The sequence below is a fragment of the Perna viridis genome, chromosome 4 (genome assembly GCF_037379345.1).
Source record: "Perna viridis isolate PV_CMFRI_1.1 ecotype Kerala chromosome 4, ASM3737934v1, whole genome shotgun sequence".
NCBI lineage: Eukaryota > Metazoa > Mollusca > Bivalvia > Mytilida > Mytilidae > Perna > Perna viridis.
In genome coordinates this window covers 1,227,958-1,245,895 of record NC_142448.1, presented here as the reverse complement: position 1 = coordinate 1,245,895, position 17,938 = coordinate 1,227,958, and the positions used below count along the sequence as shown (strand labels likewise).

The 17,938-nt window shown below is 36.5% G+C and overlaps 2 protein-coding genes across 2 annotated transcripts in view; one reads left to right on the top strand and one right to left on the bottom strand.

Annotated features, from left to right (window-relative positions):
• LOC148618378 (uncharacterized) overlaps positions 1-17,938 on the top strand; it is a 30,719-nt gene that overhangs the window by 10,357 nt on the left and 2,424 nt on the right. The window contains exons 6-7 of the mRNA XM_088577240.1: positions 63-237; positions 11,057-17,887. Coding sequence (XP_088433366.1) covers positions 63-237; positions 11,057-17,887 — 7,006 coding nt within the window. The remainder of the gene's footprint in view (positions 1-62; positions 238-11,056; positions 17,888-17,938) is intronic.
• Positions 1,104-6,780, bottom strand: LOC148618379 (uncharacterized). Its single transcript, XM_088580491.1, has 4 exons — positions 6,445-6,780; positions 5,493-5,907; positions 1,941-5,367; positions 1,104-1,545 (listed from the first exon to the last, which is right to left on the bottom strand). The coding sequence occupies exons 1-3, from the start codon at positions 6,778-6,780 to the stop codon at positions 4,181-4,183; spliced, it is 1,938 nt and encodes a 645-aa protein (XP_088436617.1). The 3' UTR covers positions 1,104-1,545; positions 1,941-4,180.

The window sequence follows — 17,938 nt, the reverse complement described above, 5'->3', positions numbered from 1 at the left end:
AAATACTTTGATGATTTCTCTTTTTGATGATTTTTATGCTTGCACATATTTATCCAATCAAGGCAAAGAAAGACGTCAACAAAATTTGGGCGACCATAGCAACAGACTGTAACCAAGATGGCCATACAGCGACACCTATAACCGCTCCATCCGGAACTCAACAGGAACAACTTTTGAAGAGAGTTTATACAGAAAATGCAGTCGATCCAAATGATATTCAAGTAATCGAAGCCCATGGTAAGACGAGAATGTTTAAATAAAACTATATTTTTGAGGTCAACAATTAGACATATGGATACGTCGATTACGTCAAGCACTTAAAACAAAAAAGATCTCTACTGTTAAAAGAATTATAGGCTTTAATTATATAGTAAATATAATTTTTGTAAAGAGAGGAAATAAAATTCTATTCTTATTACAAAATTATTGACATTTGTTAGGTAAATTTATTTTCAAGAACTATCTTTCACATTTTTTCTTTTAATTTAGTGCACAATGTATTTTATTCTGGAAACTGTGCAAAATGTCTGAATATAAGTTTATGTAGGAAATTCATAAATAGAAAATTCTCCAGACATGTTCTTAACCGTCCTGAGCAAAATTCTGCCGTACTTCAAAGACAAATCCATATCGTTGATTTCACATTCCTATACACCACCAATTCACCCAAAACCTTCCGTTTAAAAGGGGTATTGCGGAAACTCATAATCATGGGATGATCATGGGCTAAATCACAGTTCATGTCACAATTCTCCAAATTCCCTAAAATTCTCATTGATGCTGCGGAGGATGAAGGCGGAAAATTGGAAAAACGATAATAAACAGGCGCGTAGCTGCCGTTAGGCAAAAAAGCTTTTGCCTGCACTTAATTTTGCCATTTTTTTTTTTTTTTTTTTTTTTTTTTTTTTGATAAAATACATCCAGGAGAGGCATAAATGATGCTCTAAAACGCTATCTCCGCGGAGCTTCTGGGGGTGGGGGTGGGGTGGGGGGACCCCCTGCCGTAATTTTGCCTACACTTCAATTTGGCCTCAGCTACGCGCCTGATAAATCTTTCAGAGAAATAGTGAAAGCTATGAGGTCTTAAAAATCTTGAAACTAAAGAGAGTTCTAATGAGTTTATTGATTGTCAATGGAACACCAATTTCCAATTTCTTTATATATTACAAGAAAGTTGTTGTACCACCAGACACAATCCAAATCAACACTATTTTTTGTCTGCAAGACGTAAGCATATCCAATTTTTATAATCGGAGGTAAAGCAAAATAAACGCAGTAAAAGGACGATATAGTTGGCAACCATAAATCCTTTTTTCCTCTTTAGTTTTCTCCAAAAAACGATGATTTTGATCTTTCGTCCATGTATTGAATTCTACAAAAATCTATACAATCATCACTGCATAACTTAGTCTGAAAGATTTGCTACTAAACGTCTTTCGAAATTATAAACTTCCGTACTTTTCAACATTTGGCCAATTATGTTAACAGCCAGGTAGACCAAAGTTCAACACTGAATCAGTCATCAAACTTTAATGCGGTAAAAGGCTGAAAATATAAAAGATACAGCCATAACTGTTATGCAAAAATTAAAGAAAAGTTACACAAAATATCGAAAATTTCAATCAGTTTATGGTAAACTGGCGTTCCGTAGATTTTTCTCTGACTATAGAAGTTTACATGAAATGTCATAAATCAAGTTTGTCCGTAAATTAACAGTATGTTTTAGTTTGAGCTATTCGGTCATTAATATTATTCACTTGTATGAAGTCTCAAAGACAAAATTCTATTTATTTTCCTTTTTTAAGGCGCTATACTGTAGACCACGTGGTTTCGGTTCAAATGTGTTATTTTCATTATATATGATGATTGGAGGATTAATGACAAAATAGAACAAATGTTTGTAGTGTCTATTGACTGTTTAAAATATTTATAAGACTTACACTGTGTCGTATCAAAGGAATCCAATGTTAGTTTTTTTTCTACTTTCAGTTTCGTGTAAAATGTAAACATAGATAAATGGTAGATAACTCAAAAATAACTACGGTACGCAATGTTTGACAAAACTGGCGTTACACTCCTCGCTTGATATCTACCTGATATCACTTTATAATCAGACGTTAAAAATAAAGAACTGAAATTTCCCATTGTCCATCAACATTTTTTTATGTTGTATTGTTCTTAATATGCAACAAAACTACTTCTGAAATAGGTCTCACGAAGGTACACATTCTTCCATCCTTAGATATTCGTACTTCAAGCTTCCTGACTTTTCCGTCTTGACTTGGGAAGGTGTTTTCAATGATTCCTATCGGCCATTCATTCCTAGAAACGGTTTTGTCCCTAAGCAGTACTACGTCACCTACTGACAAATCTGGTCGTTCGTTTTCCCATTTCCGTCGTTGCTGCAGAGTTTGGAGGTATTCAGTTCTCCAACGACTCCAAAATGTCTCAGCTAATCCTTGAGCTAGTTTCCGTTACGCTTTGTACATATCCTTAATGTCAAGATGTGTGAATGCACCTACTGAATGATCAACTTTCCTGTTGAGAAGAGTTGAGGGGCTCAAAATTTCTGGGAAATCCGAATCGTTCGACACAGACACAATAGGACGGCTATTCACTATAGCGCTAACTTCCGCCATAGAGTGCAAAGTACGTCATGACTGAGATGTTTCGTCCCTGCTTCCATTAGCATAGAATCTAGGATGCGTCTCGCTGTACCAATCATGCGTTCCCATACTCCTCCAAAGTGTAAGGCGTGTGGAGGATTAAAGATCCATGTTGTCCCTTTGTCATAAAGATAATCTTTGACTGATTTATCCTCCACATTTACTGTGTCTATACCAAGATTGTCTGTCGCACCGACGAAGTTTGTTCCTTTGTCCGAATATATTTCCTTAACGCTACCGCGGATGGCAATGAACCTTCTCAAAGCATTAATAAATGCTGACGAACTCGTACCCTCAACTACTTCGATATGTAAACAATATTGCCCAGCGTTTTCCGTGAGCTAAGCCACCTCTGGTCCTTCTCGCTACTACTGGCCATGGGCCAAATGTATCAATGCCCACTTATGTGAAGGGTGGCGCTGGAATCAGGCGACTTAGTGGCAAATCAGCCATCTGTTGACTCTAAAGGCGACCTCGTAGTTTTCGACATTTGATACATTCATAGATGATTTTGCAAATCAATTGCTTGCCGTCGTTACCCAAAAACCAGCTTTCCTGACAGCACCTTCTGTTATGTGTCGTCCTTGATGAGTTACTAACTGATGACAATGCCGTACTAATAGTGTGGCAATGCGATTTCGTCCAGGAATTAAGACTGGTGATGTTCGCTCTGTATAGACGACCGCCTACTCGTAACAAGCCTACGTCATCGATATACGGATTCAAAGATCTAATGGCACTGTCTTTAGGGATCGGTGTTCCATGCTCGATACATTCCATTTCTTTGTAGTAAACTTCCCTTTGAACATTTGCGATTACAAATTTCTCAAATTGTCGAAAGGTTTCAACAGTTTTAAAATTTGAACATTTGTGCAATCCATGGCAAAACTTGCTGTCTTTATTTGGACGAAATGAGTTAGCAATGTGTTTCTAGTAACTAATTGCATCAACGATTGATTTCCATGATGAGAAATTCTAAAATCGCTTAGATTCTGAAAAAGCTTTGTTCACAAGTGTTCCTTTCAAAGATATTATACTCGGTCTGGGTTTTTTGTCCAAGTTCTCATTTTCTAAAGGGAAATGTTCCTTTTCACACTTTTTATTCCCTTCTACAAAATGTAAGGGTCCTTTGATCCACGGACTGTCTTGCAACTGAGACACTGGTGCTACGCGTGTTGCATAATCAGCTGGATTCAACTCGGTTGATATGCATGTTCATTGTTCAGGGTTTGAGACTCTTCGTATTCGCTGTACTCTGTTACTGACATATGCATAAAACCTTCGTGTCTCATTGTAAATGTACCCTAGTACAATTTTACTGTCTGTGTAGAACCTCAACATGTCTAACTTGATGTTGATTTGCTCGCATATGGTCTGATATAGTTCCGTCGCTAGCACTGCAGCACAAAGTTCTAGCCGTGGTATCGTATGACCACTCAAAGGTGCAACCTTAGCCTTTCCCAATACGAAACTAAGTTCTGAAGATCTATTATCATATATTGTCTTCATATAGGCTACACCAGCGATTGCCTGCTCCGAGGCATCCGAGAATATGTTTTCTTGACACAGACGATGTCAGTGAAGACGATGTACAAGGTCTTGGAATGCAAACTTCCGTGAGCAGTCGTAGAGATTTCTTCCAGGTGTTCCAGTCCTTCTGACTTTCGACAGGCAATGGATCGTCCCACTGAATAGTCCCTTTTAACAAGTTTTTTTTTTAAGAATAGCTTCCCTTGTAACACCACCGGTGCCGAAAATCCTATTGGGTCATATAGACTGTTAATGGCGGAAAGCAAACCTCTACATGTATACGGTTTATCACCAGTCGACAGTTGGTATGTAAATGCGTCAGACTGAATGTCCCAACTAATGCCTAAAGTTCGCTGAAAAGGCAATTCAGCCTCTGGACTCAAATCCTTGAAATCCTTGGCCAAGTCTTCAGTTGGAAAGGCCTTAATGACATTCAAACTGTTGGAGGTTATCTTATGAAGTCTTAAATTGCCACCATCTTGAAGAGCCTTCTCTGTTCTTTGCAGAAGATCTATAGCTTGGGCATCTGAAGGGAGTGAAGTTAAGCCATCATCCACATAAACACTATTTTCTACAAAGTCTGATACATCTGTTCCGAACTTGTTTGAGCTCATAAATGTTGTCTTAATTAAGCCATATGTTGCCACTGCCGGAGATGGCTTGTTCCCGAAAACATGCACGCACATTCTGTATTCTATTATATCCTGTTTTGGATCGTTATTCCTATACCATAGGAAGCGTAGAAAATTCCTGTGATCCTCATGAACCTTAAAGCAATAGAACATCTGTTCTATATCGGCTGTAATCGCAATTGACTCTTTCCGAAAACGTAGAAGAATTCCTAGAAGGCTATTTGTAAGATCTGGCCCAGAAAGCAACACATCATTCAAACATATTCCTGCGTGCTTGGCTGAGGAGCCTAGAACCACTCTAATTTTATCCGGTTTCCTGTGGTGGTAAACTCCAAATATGGGGAGATACCAACATTCATCTGTTTCATTAAGGGGCGGAGCAACTTCCGCGTGTCCATTTTTCAATAAGTTTGCAATGAAATCCACGAAATGTTCAGATTTCACCTTGTCCTTGCGCAAACTCAAATGCAACGATTTGGCTCTCTTAGCTACTATAGTATTGTTATTTTCGTCGTTCAAAAGGTTGTTTACAGTGTCTTCTTATCTTTTACTTCGATTTCGCTAGAGCAAGGAGTGAATACTGAAGGCCTTTTATTTTGCAAAATGTACGTTTTGTTCACATTGACACCTTCCTGTGGGTGTATCTGCCCAAGACATGTCTCACCAATGATGACCCACCCAAGACTTAATCTCTGGGCGTATGGTGATTTCAAGGAGCCGATTCTCAGTTCAAATACATGATGAGCAGATATCAAGTCTCTTCCTATCAATAGAAGTATCGGCGCACTATTGTCCAGTTTAGGAATACTACCACTTATATCACTTAAATGGTCATGATGATACGCTACTTCCGGTGTCGGAATTTCATCTCTCAAATCTGGTATGTAGTTGCATTCAGTTAATTCTGGGAGTTCTAGAGTGGTCTGTCCATCGAACGACTGGACAACACAACCATTTAATCTTCTACCAGATGTCACCATTGTACCAGCACATGAAGCAAAGTTGTTATTTGTGTCAGGAGAAATATCAGTCTTGATTGTTGAGATAACAGTTCTGTTGGTCACACTTGCCTTCGGAGGCTGTTTTGTTATTTAGTCCTGATAACTACCATCATACAAAAATGACGAGTTATTCTTAATTTTGCTGATATTTCGTATGAATTCAACGAATACACTAAATGGTGGAAATACAACACAGTGTTCTTTTTTGTATTTTACTGCATGTGTAGTCCATCTTTCCTGTATGCCATAAGGAAGTTTGTTCACTACAGGCAGAATTCCTAGTGAAGAGTCAAAATAAGCTAAAAGAGTCTTACATTTCTCGTCCTGCTTGGCTGATTCAATTTCTGACAGTATATCTGCAAGCTCATAAAGTTTCTTGTGATCTTTGTTTGACAATTTTGGGAAGTTCATGAGTTTATTTTTAAGAGTTGTTTCAACGAGCTCGGGTGTACCATATCGGTCGTCCAAACGTTCCCAAATTATCAATAGTCCTCTAACTGGATCATTGACATATGATGCACGAATGATCATAGCATGCCTGGTAGATTCAGGCCCTAACCATTTGATGAGCAGATCTAATTCTTCAATTACAGATAGTTAGTTCTGGAAACTTACTTTCCACATTGCATAGAACTCAGGTTTGTCACTGAATTTGTAAAGTCTGGTCAACAATAAGTCCTTCTTCAGTAAGAATCGACTGAGTTCTGATGTAATTGTCCGATTAATATTAGTTGTTGTACTAGAATTCGAGTTCAAAACTTCGTTTTGTCTTGGAATAAAGGCAGGTGTATGAGCATTTAGCATCTGATCGTTCTGATTGTTGTCCGGAACCTTTGTCACATTTGTTGTTACTGCTATTGTCTCTATGGGATTTCTCCATGAGTGTTCATAACTCGTAAGATAAGAGTCCAAATAAGGAACTGGTACTTCTTCTCTTTTTGTTGGTTTCATTTCTGCCACTCGTTCGACATATTTAGCAGCTCGTTCTGCTGCTTTGACTTCATTTCAGCCCTTGTAGCCTCAATTTCTTTCTTTTGAGCAAGCACCTCTAATTCGGCTTTCAAATCTGTTTTTTGTATCGATACCCTTGCGTTTGCCAGTTCGTGTTGTTCCTCTAGCATAGCTTGCTGTTTGGTGATTTTATCTTCTTCTTTCACAAATTTTAATTTCATTTTCGAAGATAGATTTGTTCTGCTCTTTTCTTAGCTATCACTGAGCTACGTTTGGAACCATTAGAACTACTCTTACGTGAAGAAAGTGATTTTGTTTCAAGTGTTAATGAATTAAGCTTTTATGGATACGTGTTTCATTGCACTATCAGTCACAATATTGTGAGACTTCATTGTCTCCAAATGAGTATCTGTCTCATTTTTTGGTCTCTTCAGTGTTTGTCCATTTTAAAAATTGAACCTAATCCTTAGAAGCACTTGTATATTTCATATATTCTGAATTGAGAGTGTCATTTATCCCTGTTTTAATGGCGTCCGAGTTGCTCATTTACTTTTGTTACTTTGTATGTATGATTTTAGTTACTTTATGTTCTTTGTTGTGTATGTTTTCCATGTCTGGTCTTTGTCCCTGGATTACATTCTTTTGATTACCTCTATAACCTTGGTTCCCTTGATTACTCTTTCACTTTTAAATCTCCAATTGTAGTCTGTTTGTCGATATTTGATATTGTATTTTCAATATTTTGCCACAATCTTATTAGAGTTTTCAAGTGCCTTGTCTTATAAGATTGGTTTAATTCTTTTCCTTTCTCAGTAAATGTTCTTTCCCTTTTGTCCTGGGAATCACTTGTATCTCCCGCTGTAGCCATTTTGTGTTTAACAAATGTTCAATTATTGTTCACTTGACATACTGTATAGGTATTGACAAATGTCCTTCCTATGTAGTTTTCTACCAGTATTGGTCCTCTAGATAATTGGAGTCTTTTTACTGTGCTGTCTCACACAACCCAACATTTGGCAAATTATGTTAACAGCCAGGTAAACCAAAGTTCAACACTGAATCAGTCATCAAACTTTAATGCGGTAAAAAGCTGAAAACATAAAAGATACAGCCATAACTATTATACAAATAATTAAAGCAAAGTTACACAAAATATCGAAAATTTCAATCAGTTTATGGTAAACTGGCGTTCCGTAGATTTTTCTCTGCATATAGAAGTTTACATGAAATGTCACAAATCAAGTTTGTCCGTAAATTAACAATATGTTTTAGTTTGAGCTATTCGGTCATTAATATTATTCACTAGTATGAAGTCTCAAAGACAAAATTCTATTTATTTTCCTTTTTTAAGGCACTACACTGTAGACCACGTGGTTTCGGTTCAAATGTGTTATTTTCACTATATATAATGATTGAAGGATGACTGACAATATAGAACAAATGTTTGTAGTGTCTATTGACTGTTTAAAATATTTATTAGACTTACACTGTGCCGTATCAAAGGAATCCAATGATAGTTTTATCTACTTTCAGTTTCGTGTAAAATGTAAACAAAGATAAATGGGAGATAACTCAAAAATAACTACGGTACGCAATGTTTGACAAAACTGGCGTTACACTGGTCGTGGTATCAATTCTATGTTGGTCATTCTGAATAAATTCTAAAGATCTTATGGAAACTCTAAATTCTAGACAGATAATTGTTGGAATATGATGGCATCAATACCTATTGATTTTTCAATTCTTTATTGTACTATTCTCTATACCCAGTTGAAATCCCGATTCATATGCACTATACTACATAGTTACTATGAGAAAGATGGAACATTAAGATACAAATATGCAGTAGTTAGCAGTAGTCCAGTCAAAATAAATTTTAAACCTAAACAAATTGCAACAGAAAATGATTTTATTAAAATATGTAGCATTATGACCCAAATAAACACAGAAAGAAGTCTATCATGCGGAAACCACAAAATATGCATATCAAATTTTCTTTGGAAATTAACATTGGATAGGGAAGATAACTCCCTAAAAATTATGGTTTTTGTCAGATTTTTTTTCCTTTTTTATCAATTTCATATAAAGCATGATACTTTGATTGAACTTTTTTTTCCTTGTTGACTGTCTCACATATTATGTTGTTCATGATATGCAATACGTTTAAATTTTGGGGAAATTTTTTAATTACAGAAAATGCTTATTTTCTGGCAGTTCTATCACTTCGATTTTTTTTTTAATTTGTATTTTTAATTTCTGCAAGCTGTCAATCAACAATTTTTCCATTGATTAAAGAACCTTTTAACCGCAAAAAGTAGAATATTTATTTCATCACTTTCATCAAAATTAGAACTTCATTATCTCGAAAATGGACACATGGTTTACTATTTACTTTCTAAATCTTAGTTTTTCTCCGGTAAAAAGATATGAAAACTCTCTTTAGATTGTTGATGATTCTCTATCCAATGCTAAAATGTCTACTATTGCTACATTTTATTTATCAGGTATGGCAAAACCATAATTTTGTATCAAATTTCATAGTTATTTCAGCCATTTTAACAATGGTAATTTCCATAAGAAATTTTAAAAGCTTATTTTGAGGTTTCTGCTCGTTAGATTCAGTTAGACTTTTCTGTGTTTATTTTGGTCGTAATGTTATAGCTTAGATCTTAAATATGTGTTGTTGCAATTTGTTAGATAAAAGACAAAATTTCGCTAGATTGACTGGACTACAGAGATTCTTTTTTAATTTCTACAAATTATTTTTCTCGGTTTCCGTTTTGTTCTAACAATCCTGTATGCGTGGATTAATACATCGCATCTACCCCTGAATAATTTAAGACAAAGGAAAATACAGACACTATGAAGTTACATCCATATGTTGATCCTTTCTTGATGGGTGAATGAAAATGGAGAACTCATGGCTAAACTTTACGACTAACTTCTCGTTTCGTATCGTCACTTTTCCTTTCATCTCTGGTAACATCCCATCAGCACCTACGTATGGAGTATTCAGTGTTCATGCGTTATGCTAAAGCTTACCAAAAATAAACGGACTATGTGTACCGTGCTATAATTCTTTGAACTAGGCTTTTGGAAGAGTAATCAAGGGAACCAAGGTTATAGCGGTAATCAAAAGAATGTAATAATGTAATCCAGGAACAAAGACCAGACATGGAAAACAGACACACACAACAAAGAACATACAGTAACTAAAATCATACATACAAAGTAACAAAAGTAAATGAGCAACTCGGACTCAACTAAAAACTGGGAGTATGGACCAGGTGCACCGGTAGGGAAAGCGTCCTCTGCTTTTCTAGAAACACCCACCGAGTTGCTCATAAAACGGCAAGTCCGGGGTAGACAAACGAGGAAAGGAAAACTATGACCCGTTGAATAAATCAGTTTTCATGGTGCTGATGGATACACCATAACGATCCAAGAATTCATGATGACGACCATAAAACTTCTGTAGTGATGACTTCAATCTTTTAGCAACATAACCCAGCTCCAGAAGCCTATTTGTTAGAGTTCTAGCGCGATAAAAAAAAGTCTGCGTAGTTTCGGCAAGCTCTGGCATAACGTATGAGTTGTGATATGAACACTCCATACGCAGGAGCCGAAGGGATGTTGCCACAGATGAAAGGAAAGTTGACAATTCTGAATGAAAAGTCATCACGTTTGTCGTAAAGTTTTGTCAATAGTTTTCCTCTACCTTCGATTTCTAAGTAGAACAAGATTATATTGCTTTATGATAAATCCATCACCACAAAGATTTTTTGGTCGTCACCATGAACTCGTTACAGTGTATACCATCTGCGCCAGAAGAATGGATTTATTCACACTGTCATAGTTTTCCTTTTTCGTCGACACAGAATGTAACATTTTATGAATATTTTTTGGTGTTTTTAGAAAGGTAAAGAACGCTTGCCATACCGTTACTCCTGGTCCTTGTCAATTGTTCCAGTTTTAGTGCACTCCTGGTTACTCAATTAGTGTTGTTCCTATATGTGTATTCTTTTGGTTTATTCGTGTTCTTTGTCGTGAGTGTCTATTTCCTTTGTCAACTCGTATCCCTGATGTATGGTTTTGATTACAGTTCGAATCCTGGTTCATTAGATTTTCCTTTAATTAACAAAAACTGCGGTCCCATTAACCTGCTTGATTCGATCATTTTTTTTAAATATTGATGACCATACTTAACTTAATGTTTTATTCTCATAAAGTTAGTCCTTTTCATGACTATCATATATTAATTTAAAACATTTTTTAGGCACAGGGACCCCAGTAGGAGATCCAATAGAAACTAATACCCTTGGTAGATTTTTTGGAAATATGGAAAATGAAACCAAGGAGAATGAAAGACAAGTATACATTTCCTCAGTAAAATCAAACATTGGACATTTAGAATCGGCCGCAGGTGTGGCAGGGATAATCAAAGTTCTATTGATGATGAAAAATAGAACTATTGTACCCTCTTTGCATGCAGAAACTCTCAATCCTAAGATAGACTTTGATCGTTATGGATTTGTTGTTCCACGGAAAACTGTACCTTGGATTTGCCCTACAGAAAAATCAAGAATGGCTTGTGCAAACTGTTTTGGATTCGGAGGGACCAATTCTCACGTCATATTGAAAGAATATACTAAACAATTTGAAAAAGAAAAAGACAAGGAAATGTGCCAAAAACATTTAGTATTGCTCTCAGCTGCAGAAAAAACAGGTCTAAGACTTTGTATTGATTTATTGATTAAAAGGATACCAACAACTAAGATAAGTCTATGCAATATATCATTTACGTCCATGTTTCATCGCGATCATTTTCAGTTCAAAACGGCCATTTCAGCAGAGAGTTTGAATGATCTGATCATTAAAAGTAAAGAGAAACTGCGTACTATAGACGAGACTAACAACAAAGGTTTGTTTTATTCGGCGAAAGTTATAGTAGTTTTCTGTGGAGTTGGTACAGCCTGGAAAGGAATGTGTAGCCATCTTGTGAAAGAAAACGGCATTGTTCAAAAAATGATTTCGGAGATCGACGTTTTGCTACAGGGAAAGGTCAGTTGGTCAATATATGATATTTTGAGGAACAGTAAAGATGTATTGGATCCATTTATATCACATATTGCCATTTTCACATGTCAAGTTGCTTTATGGTCGTTATGGAGATATTATGGACTTAAACCAGACGTAGTAATTGGTCAATCGGTCGGAGAAGTAGCTGCTTCATATGCTGCTGGGTATCTCACATTGGAACAAGCAGTCGATGTCATTTTTCACAGATCAAGAGTCTTAGCGTTAGTTGAAGGTGGAAGAATGTTTGTTGTGGGGAACTGCAATCTAGAGCACGTGGAATCTGCCTGTGAATATTACAAAGAAAAAGCTAATATAGCTGTTTACAATAGCCCTCGCTCCTGTACTGTGTCATGTGACAGTGCTGTACTTCAAGATTTAAAATCTAGAATTCAAAGTAACTTTAAAAAAGAAGGCCACAAAGATTTATTGCTGAAGGACCTGAATGTCCAGTGTGCGTACCATAGTTATTATACTGGTGAAGCTGGTCGTCAATTAGAACAAGCAATTTCAGAACTAAGACCAAGACGTCCAAACTTGCCAATGATATCTACTGTGACAGGTACAAAATACGAAAAATTTTCACCAAATGCACAGTATTGGAGATTTAATGTGCAGAAGCCAGTTTTGTTTATGCAAGCCATACGGGCTGCAGGAAAGACAAATGCTTTAAATATATTTCTAGAAATAGGTCCAAAGCCAGTTTTACGGGCACACATTCGTGATTTGTACCAAAAAGAAGAAGCATTATGTATCACATCCATGAAAGAAAACGACGCCAACAATAATGCATTTCAAGACGCTGTTTCAGTTTTGTATGAGCAAAATATTAGTTTGGAATGGAACAAAGTAAATCCGTGTAAAGGCACATTATGCGATTTACCGTTGGTCCCACTAAACCCCATGTATAAAGGTGTTTTTCTATCAGACATTACTTTATTGAAAAACCAAGGAATAGAAAATGGTAGTAGCTCACATTTGTTCGTAGCTAGAACGCGAAGTAAGTCGGCGATGTTTAAGGTGACAGTAGACGAAGAAAAAACTCCGTTTGTCTTCCAACACTTCGTAGCCAACTCGATGGTTATACCAGGCGCATTTTATGCTGAAGTGGCGCTTGAAGTTTCAAAGGTCTGCACAAATACGCGAATTCAAGATATGTCAGTTTCAGTTGAGTTCTTGCGTCCTTTCCTTATATCGGGTAAAAAGAAATACGTCTCTAGTGTTTTTGTCGAAAATAATTCATCTCATAATATTAGCGCAGTTCTGAACAAAGATAATGAGATTATAGCTCGATTTTCTGCCGATGTTATCGATGAAAATTCAACAATGGTAAATACACAAATTGATATTCATTGTATTCTTCAAGAATGTCAAGATGTACAAACATCTAGTGAGACATACGAAACTTTGCAGAAATTAGGTTTTGCTTACGGTGATGACTTGAAAATACTTGGTGATGCAGTGAAGAATGATTTTCAATGTTTAGTCACTATACATATTACCGACTTTATCTGGAAAGATGTCAAAGATACACATTTGCATCCAGCTATTTTGGACGGTCTGCTTCAGACACCAGGCATTCTTGAAGAAGCCAATGAGAAAAGAACGATTTTACCTGCAGGAATCGGAAGACTTACAGTTCTTCGTGGGGTAGAACGTGTGATGTTTGGCTATGTGGAGATCAAGAAGAGGTCAAAAGGTGGTGTGTTATATAATATGGCCTTGCTTACGACTGAGGGAAGTGTAATTGCAGATATAAAAGATTTCAAAGTCAAGTATGTAGGTGAAACACGCCATGATAAATCATCTGATTATATCTTAAAGTGGGAAGAAATCCATCATTCGAAAGTACTCAGTCAAAAACCTTTTGCAGAAAAAAGTGGAATATGTATTTGCTCTTTTAATCAGCAAGTTATTCGAGAACTCCAAAATTACTTGTCAAGTAGAAAGATGAGGTTTGTAGTACTTCAAGACGAAACTCTGGAAAAACTAAAACATATTTTTCGTCCAATTTTTCACAAGGAAAAAGAAATTGATGAAATCTACTACATACCTGGGTATAGAATGAAAGAAATTCCCTCTGGAAATGAAGTTTTGGACTCAGTAAGGTCATCATGCACAGTGCTCCTTGCAATTGTTCAGTGTATCATGGAGTGTAATAGAACAATCAATATAACTATCATCACAGAATGTACACAAAGTCTTGGCGATCATAACATCCAAGATGTCAACCTTTTTGGTGCAGAATTGTGGGGTCAAGCCAGGTCAATTTTGAGAGAACAGGACTTCATTGAATTCAAATTAATAGACTGTCATCCATCGATCCAGTGCTCAATGCATTTTATAAAATCCGTGATATTTGATCAAAACATCCAGAATGACATCGGTGAAATAGTTTTTAAAGACGGGAAACTTTTTACAAACTGCCTTATTAATCTTCCGACGGATAGACAGGTACCTAAATTTCGAGACGGGCATATAGACGGAAATTGTCGAATAGAAGTACGCGCTAAGAATTTTGGTCACACAAAAGAAACATTTTGTGTCCTTCAAACTGATCAAATGCAGAAGACAAAACTACATACTACTTTTTCTTTACAAAAATCTTACATGCACAGGGCAGATATTTACCCAACAACTGGACACAAAACAGGATCAAAGTATCTTGGCAACGATGAAGGCTTCGACATTATCGGTTTAGAAGGCATGGGAAATGTGATTGACAACCAGAGTTCCAAACTGTACAAAGAAGGCAAACAACCTTCACCTTTGGTCGAAGGAATGGCTGTCGTTTTATATCCATTTACAGTACAAAGTATTTTGACTGTCCCATCTTCTTGTGTTTTCTCTCTAAATGGTTTACCAAACTATAAACTAGGTACCTTTCTTCACACAACGCTTATGCATGCATTGTCGTGTGCTATTGACGACAAATATGTTCAAATAGTATGCTGTAAAGATTTTCAACTCCAGGCACATATTTTACAGCTTATATTAAAAGAAGAGCGGAACTGTAAAGCACAAATTGTTCCATCTAATTCCATTCCATCACCAGCGAAAACCATCACTCTTCTTGGTAAGGTTCCCACAGAGACCATTGATGTGCTTAAAAAAATGAAAGAGGTTAAATCAATTGTAACATACAGTCATTTCATAGATAAAACGCAGAAACTTCTACTAGAAATGCATGATATCGAAGTGTCATTGATTCACAGCGCAGATGTTATGAGTCACAAGAATTTAGCGAAAATGGGAAATCGTGTTGACAAATTTCTCAAAGTTCATTGGATGAATCTGTTTCCATTTCTCACTAACGTTTGTCGCATTAACTGTGAGCTAAATGAGAATCCAAATGAAGTAATTAGCTTAGCTGCTGACAATATCGTGAAATTTAAATCGATAAAATTACCAGAAAATCAGTTTTTTCGTGAGAACTGTTGTTATGTTGTTATTGGAGGACTGACGGGACTTGGTTGGGAAATTGTAAAAATGTTGTCACACCTTGGTGCAGGAGAAGTGATTTCGGTATCGAGAAGGTGTCCAAAAGAGGATAAACAAACCGAAATGCATAAGATCTCTAAATCCACTGGTTGCAGAGTTCGTTCAGTGTCCGCGGACATTTGTGAGTGGGTCGATGTCCAACGCTGCTTTGAAGAAATAAAAGCAACGACGACGTATGCAATCAAAGGAATTTTCCATGGAGCAGGAATCTTGCGAGATTGTTTATGTCTTCATATGAACGAAGAGCAGCTGCTTGATGTCCTCAGGCCTAAGGTACTAGGTACATGGAATCTACATTTGATTTCCAGACAATTCCCGTTAGACATGTTTGTCATGCAATCCTCAATGACGTCAGTGATGGGAAATATTGGACAATGTAATTATGGTGCTGCAAACGCTTTCATGGACTGTGTTGCTCATTACAGACAAAGCGTAGGTCTCAGTGGACAAAGTATAAATTGGGGTCCATTAGCAGTTGGTATGATACAAGAAGGATCCAATGTGGAGATAATTCTAAGGGATCAGGGATACTTCACAATGAAAGTCCATGAGATCAAACGATGCTTATTGCAATGTTTACTCTGTAATCCAATACAAATAACATATGGGCTATTTGATTGGACATTAATTGGAAAAAGTTTGGCTTCTATGAAGAGCCGACTTGTGGAAAAAAGATTTATGAAATTATATGGAAAAGAAAAAGCGAATACAAATGTTGCATCGCATTCTACTGATGATTTACTGAGTATTGTAGGCATGTCATCGGATGAAAGGAAAGTTAGAATATTGGACGTTGTCCTAAAAGTAGCAAGCGAGGCATTTACATTAGACGTCCATACTCTTAAACCAGGAACATTTGTAAGCGAGTTGGGCATAGATTCGATGCAAGCCATGACATTTACTGGGAAAGTCAACGACTTATTAGGAGTGAGGATTCCTATTGTAACCCTTCTTTCTGATAAAACTTCATTCGAAATCATTACAAATTATCTCAGCGAAAACATAAGAAATGTTGTCACAGATTCAGTTGTTGATAAGAAAGGAATACCAAACGACACTTTAACACCGATGGAAAAGCAATTCTACGAAGCTTATCAGTTCGATGCTAAAGATCCGTCATTAGTTAGCTATGCAGATATAGAAATATCACAGAAGTTAGCTGATCCTTTGTTATGGAAAAAAATTCTTACAAAACTCTCTGTAAAATATCCGTTACTTCGAACCGTGCTACTAAAGACTGAAAGTGAAGGCAATATAAGAAAAAAAACATTTGAATCTGATGAAATTGAAATCGATTTTCGAGTCGTTCCACTCATGAATTTATTGCACGAAGAAAAACTACCAAAAGATATGAACCTTCTTTTGTTCGATCCATCAAAAGATTGTCCACTTCGGGCTTTGTTTGCAGCTGAAGGAAACAAATGCATGATGCGATTCGTATTCAACAATTTATTTTTCGATCTTACTACGGTACTTCTCATCATAAGCGACTTGCCACAAATGGCATTATCTGACGACACCGTTGTTTCAGACGAGCCAAATTATAATATTCCTGATATCTACAAGAGAAAAGTAGAAAAACACAAACAAGACTTAGAATTATATTGGCAGCAATATACACCAAATTGTATCACGCCAATGTCGCTAGCCAATCTGTCTAGTAAAGAATTAGTTCCTAATGGAGTGTATTTCCTAAGTACTGAGATAAACAGAAATAAGGTAAAAACATTGTCACAGTGGATGAAGAAAACCAATAACAAACTTTTTGATGTATCAGCGACTCTGTACCAATGGCTTTTGTATGAAGAATTAGCTACAGAAATGATAACATTCTTTATTACAATTGATATGAGAATTCACTTTCCAGAACTAAAGAATTCGCTGTGTCGTTTTACTAACTCTGTCCCTTTATATGGAGAAATCAGAAATGATTCCACTTTCCAATCACTAATTAGTCACAATAGAACTGTTGTATCATCTTTGTTAGAAAATAGTTTACTTCCGTACGACGACATCATAGGCTTTATAAGAAACATAAACCCGTCCGATGTACATCGTCATCAACTGATCATTGAACACATCAAGAACTTTGACTACCATGGAGAAGACGAAAAGACGGAGCTTATAAAAGTTAAACGTATCAATGCTGGTCATTTGGGTGTTTATTATCGGGAAACATCTTTGTTTGTCTGGTACAACATGGAAGAAGAGTTTTTAAAATTTGAACTAGCGTACAATGAAGCTGCTGTTAACAACATCAGAGCTAAGTCGATGTTACAAAGATTAGTAGATGGAATCACGACAATAATGCATCACCCTGACACAGCCATAAGTTGTGTAACTTATCAAGATACCGGTGCAGGGGAGATCATACAGAGTAAAAAACACAATTATGATATTAGAAACAATAGCATGACGACTTTGTTAGAAACAAAGACAGAAGTCACTACGAACGTGGATAAACACCAGAGTTCGATTTTAACTGTCAGAAAGGAGAGTGGTTTGTTTCCTACTGACTCGGCTCCAAATGGTATGTTTTCTTATAATCTAAATTATCGCTTCGTTTTGTACAACTGTTATT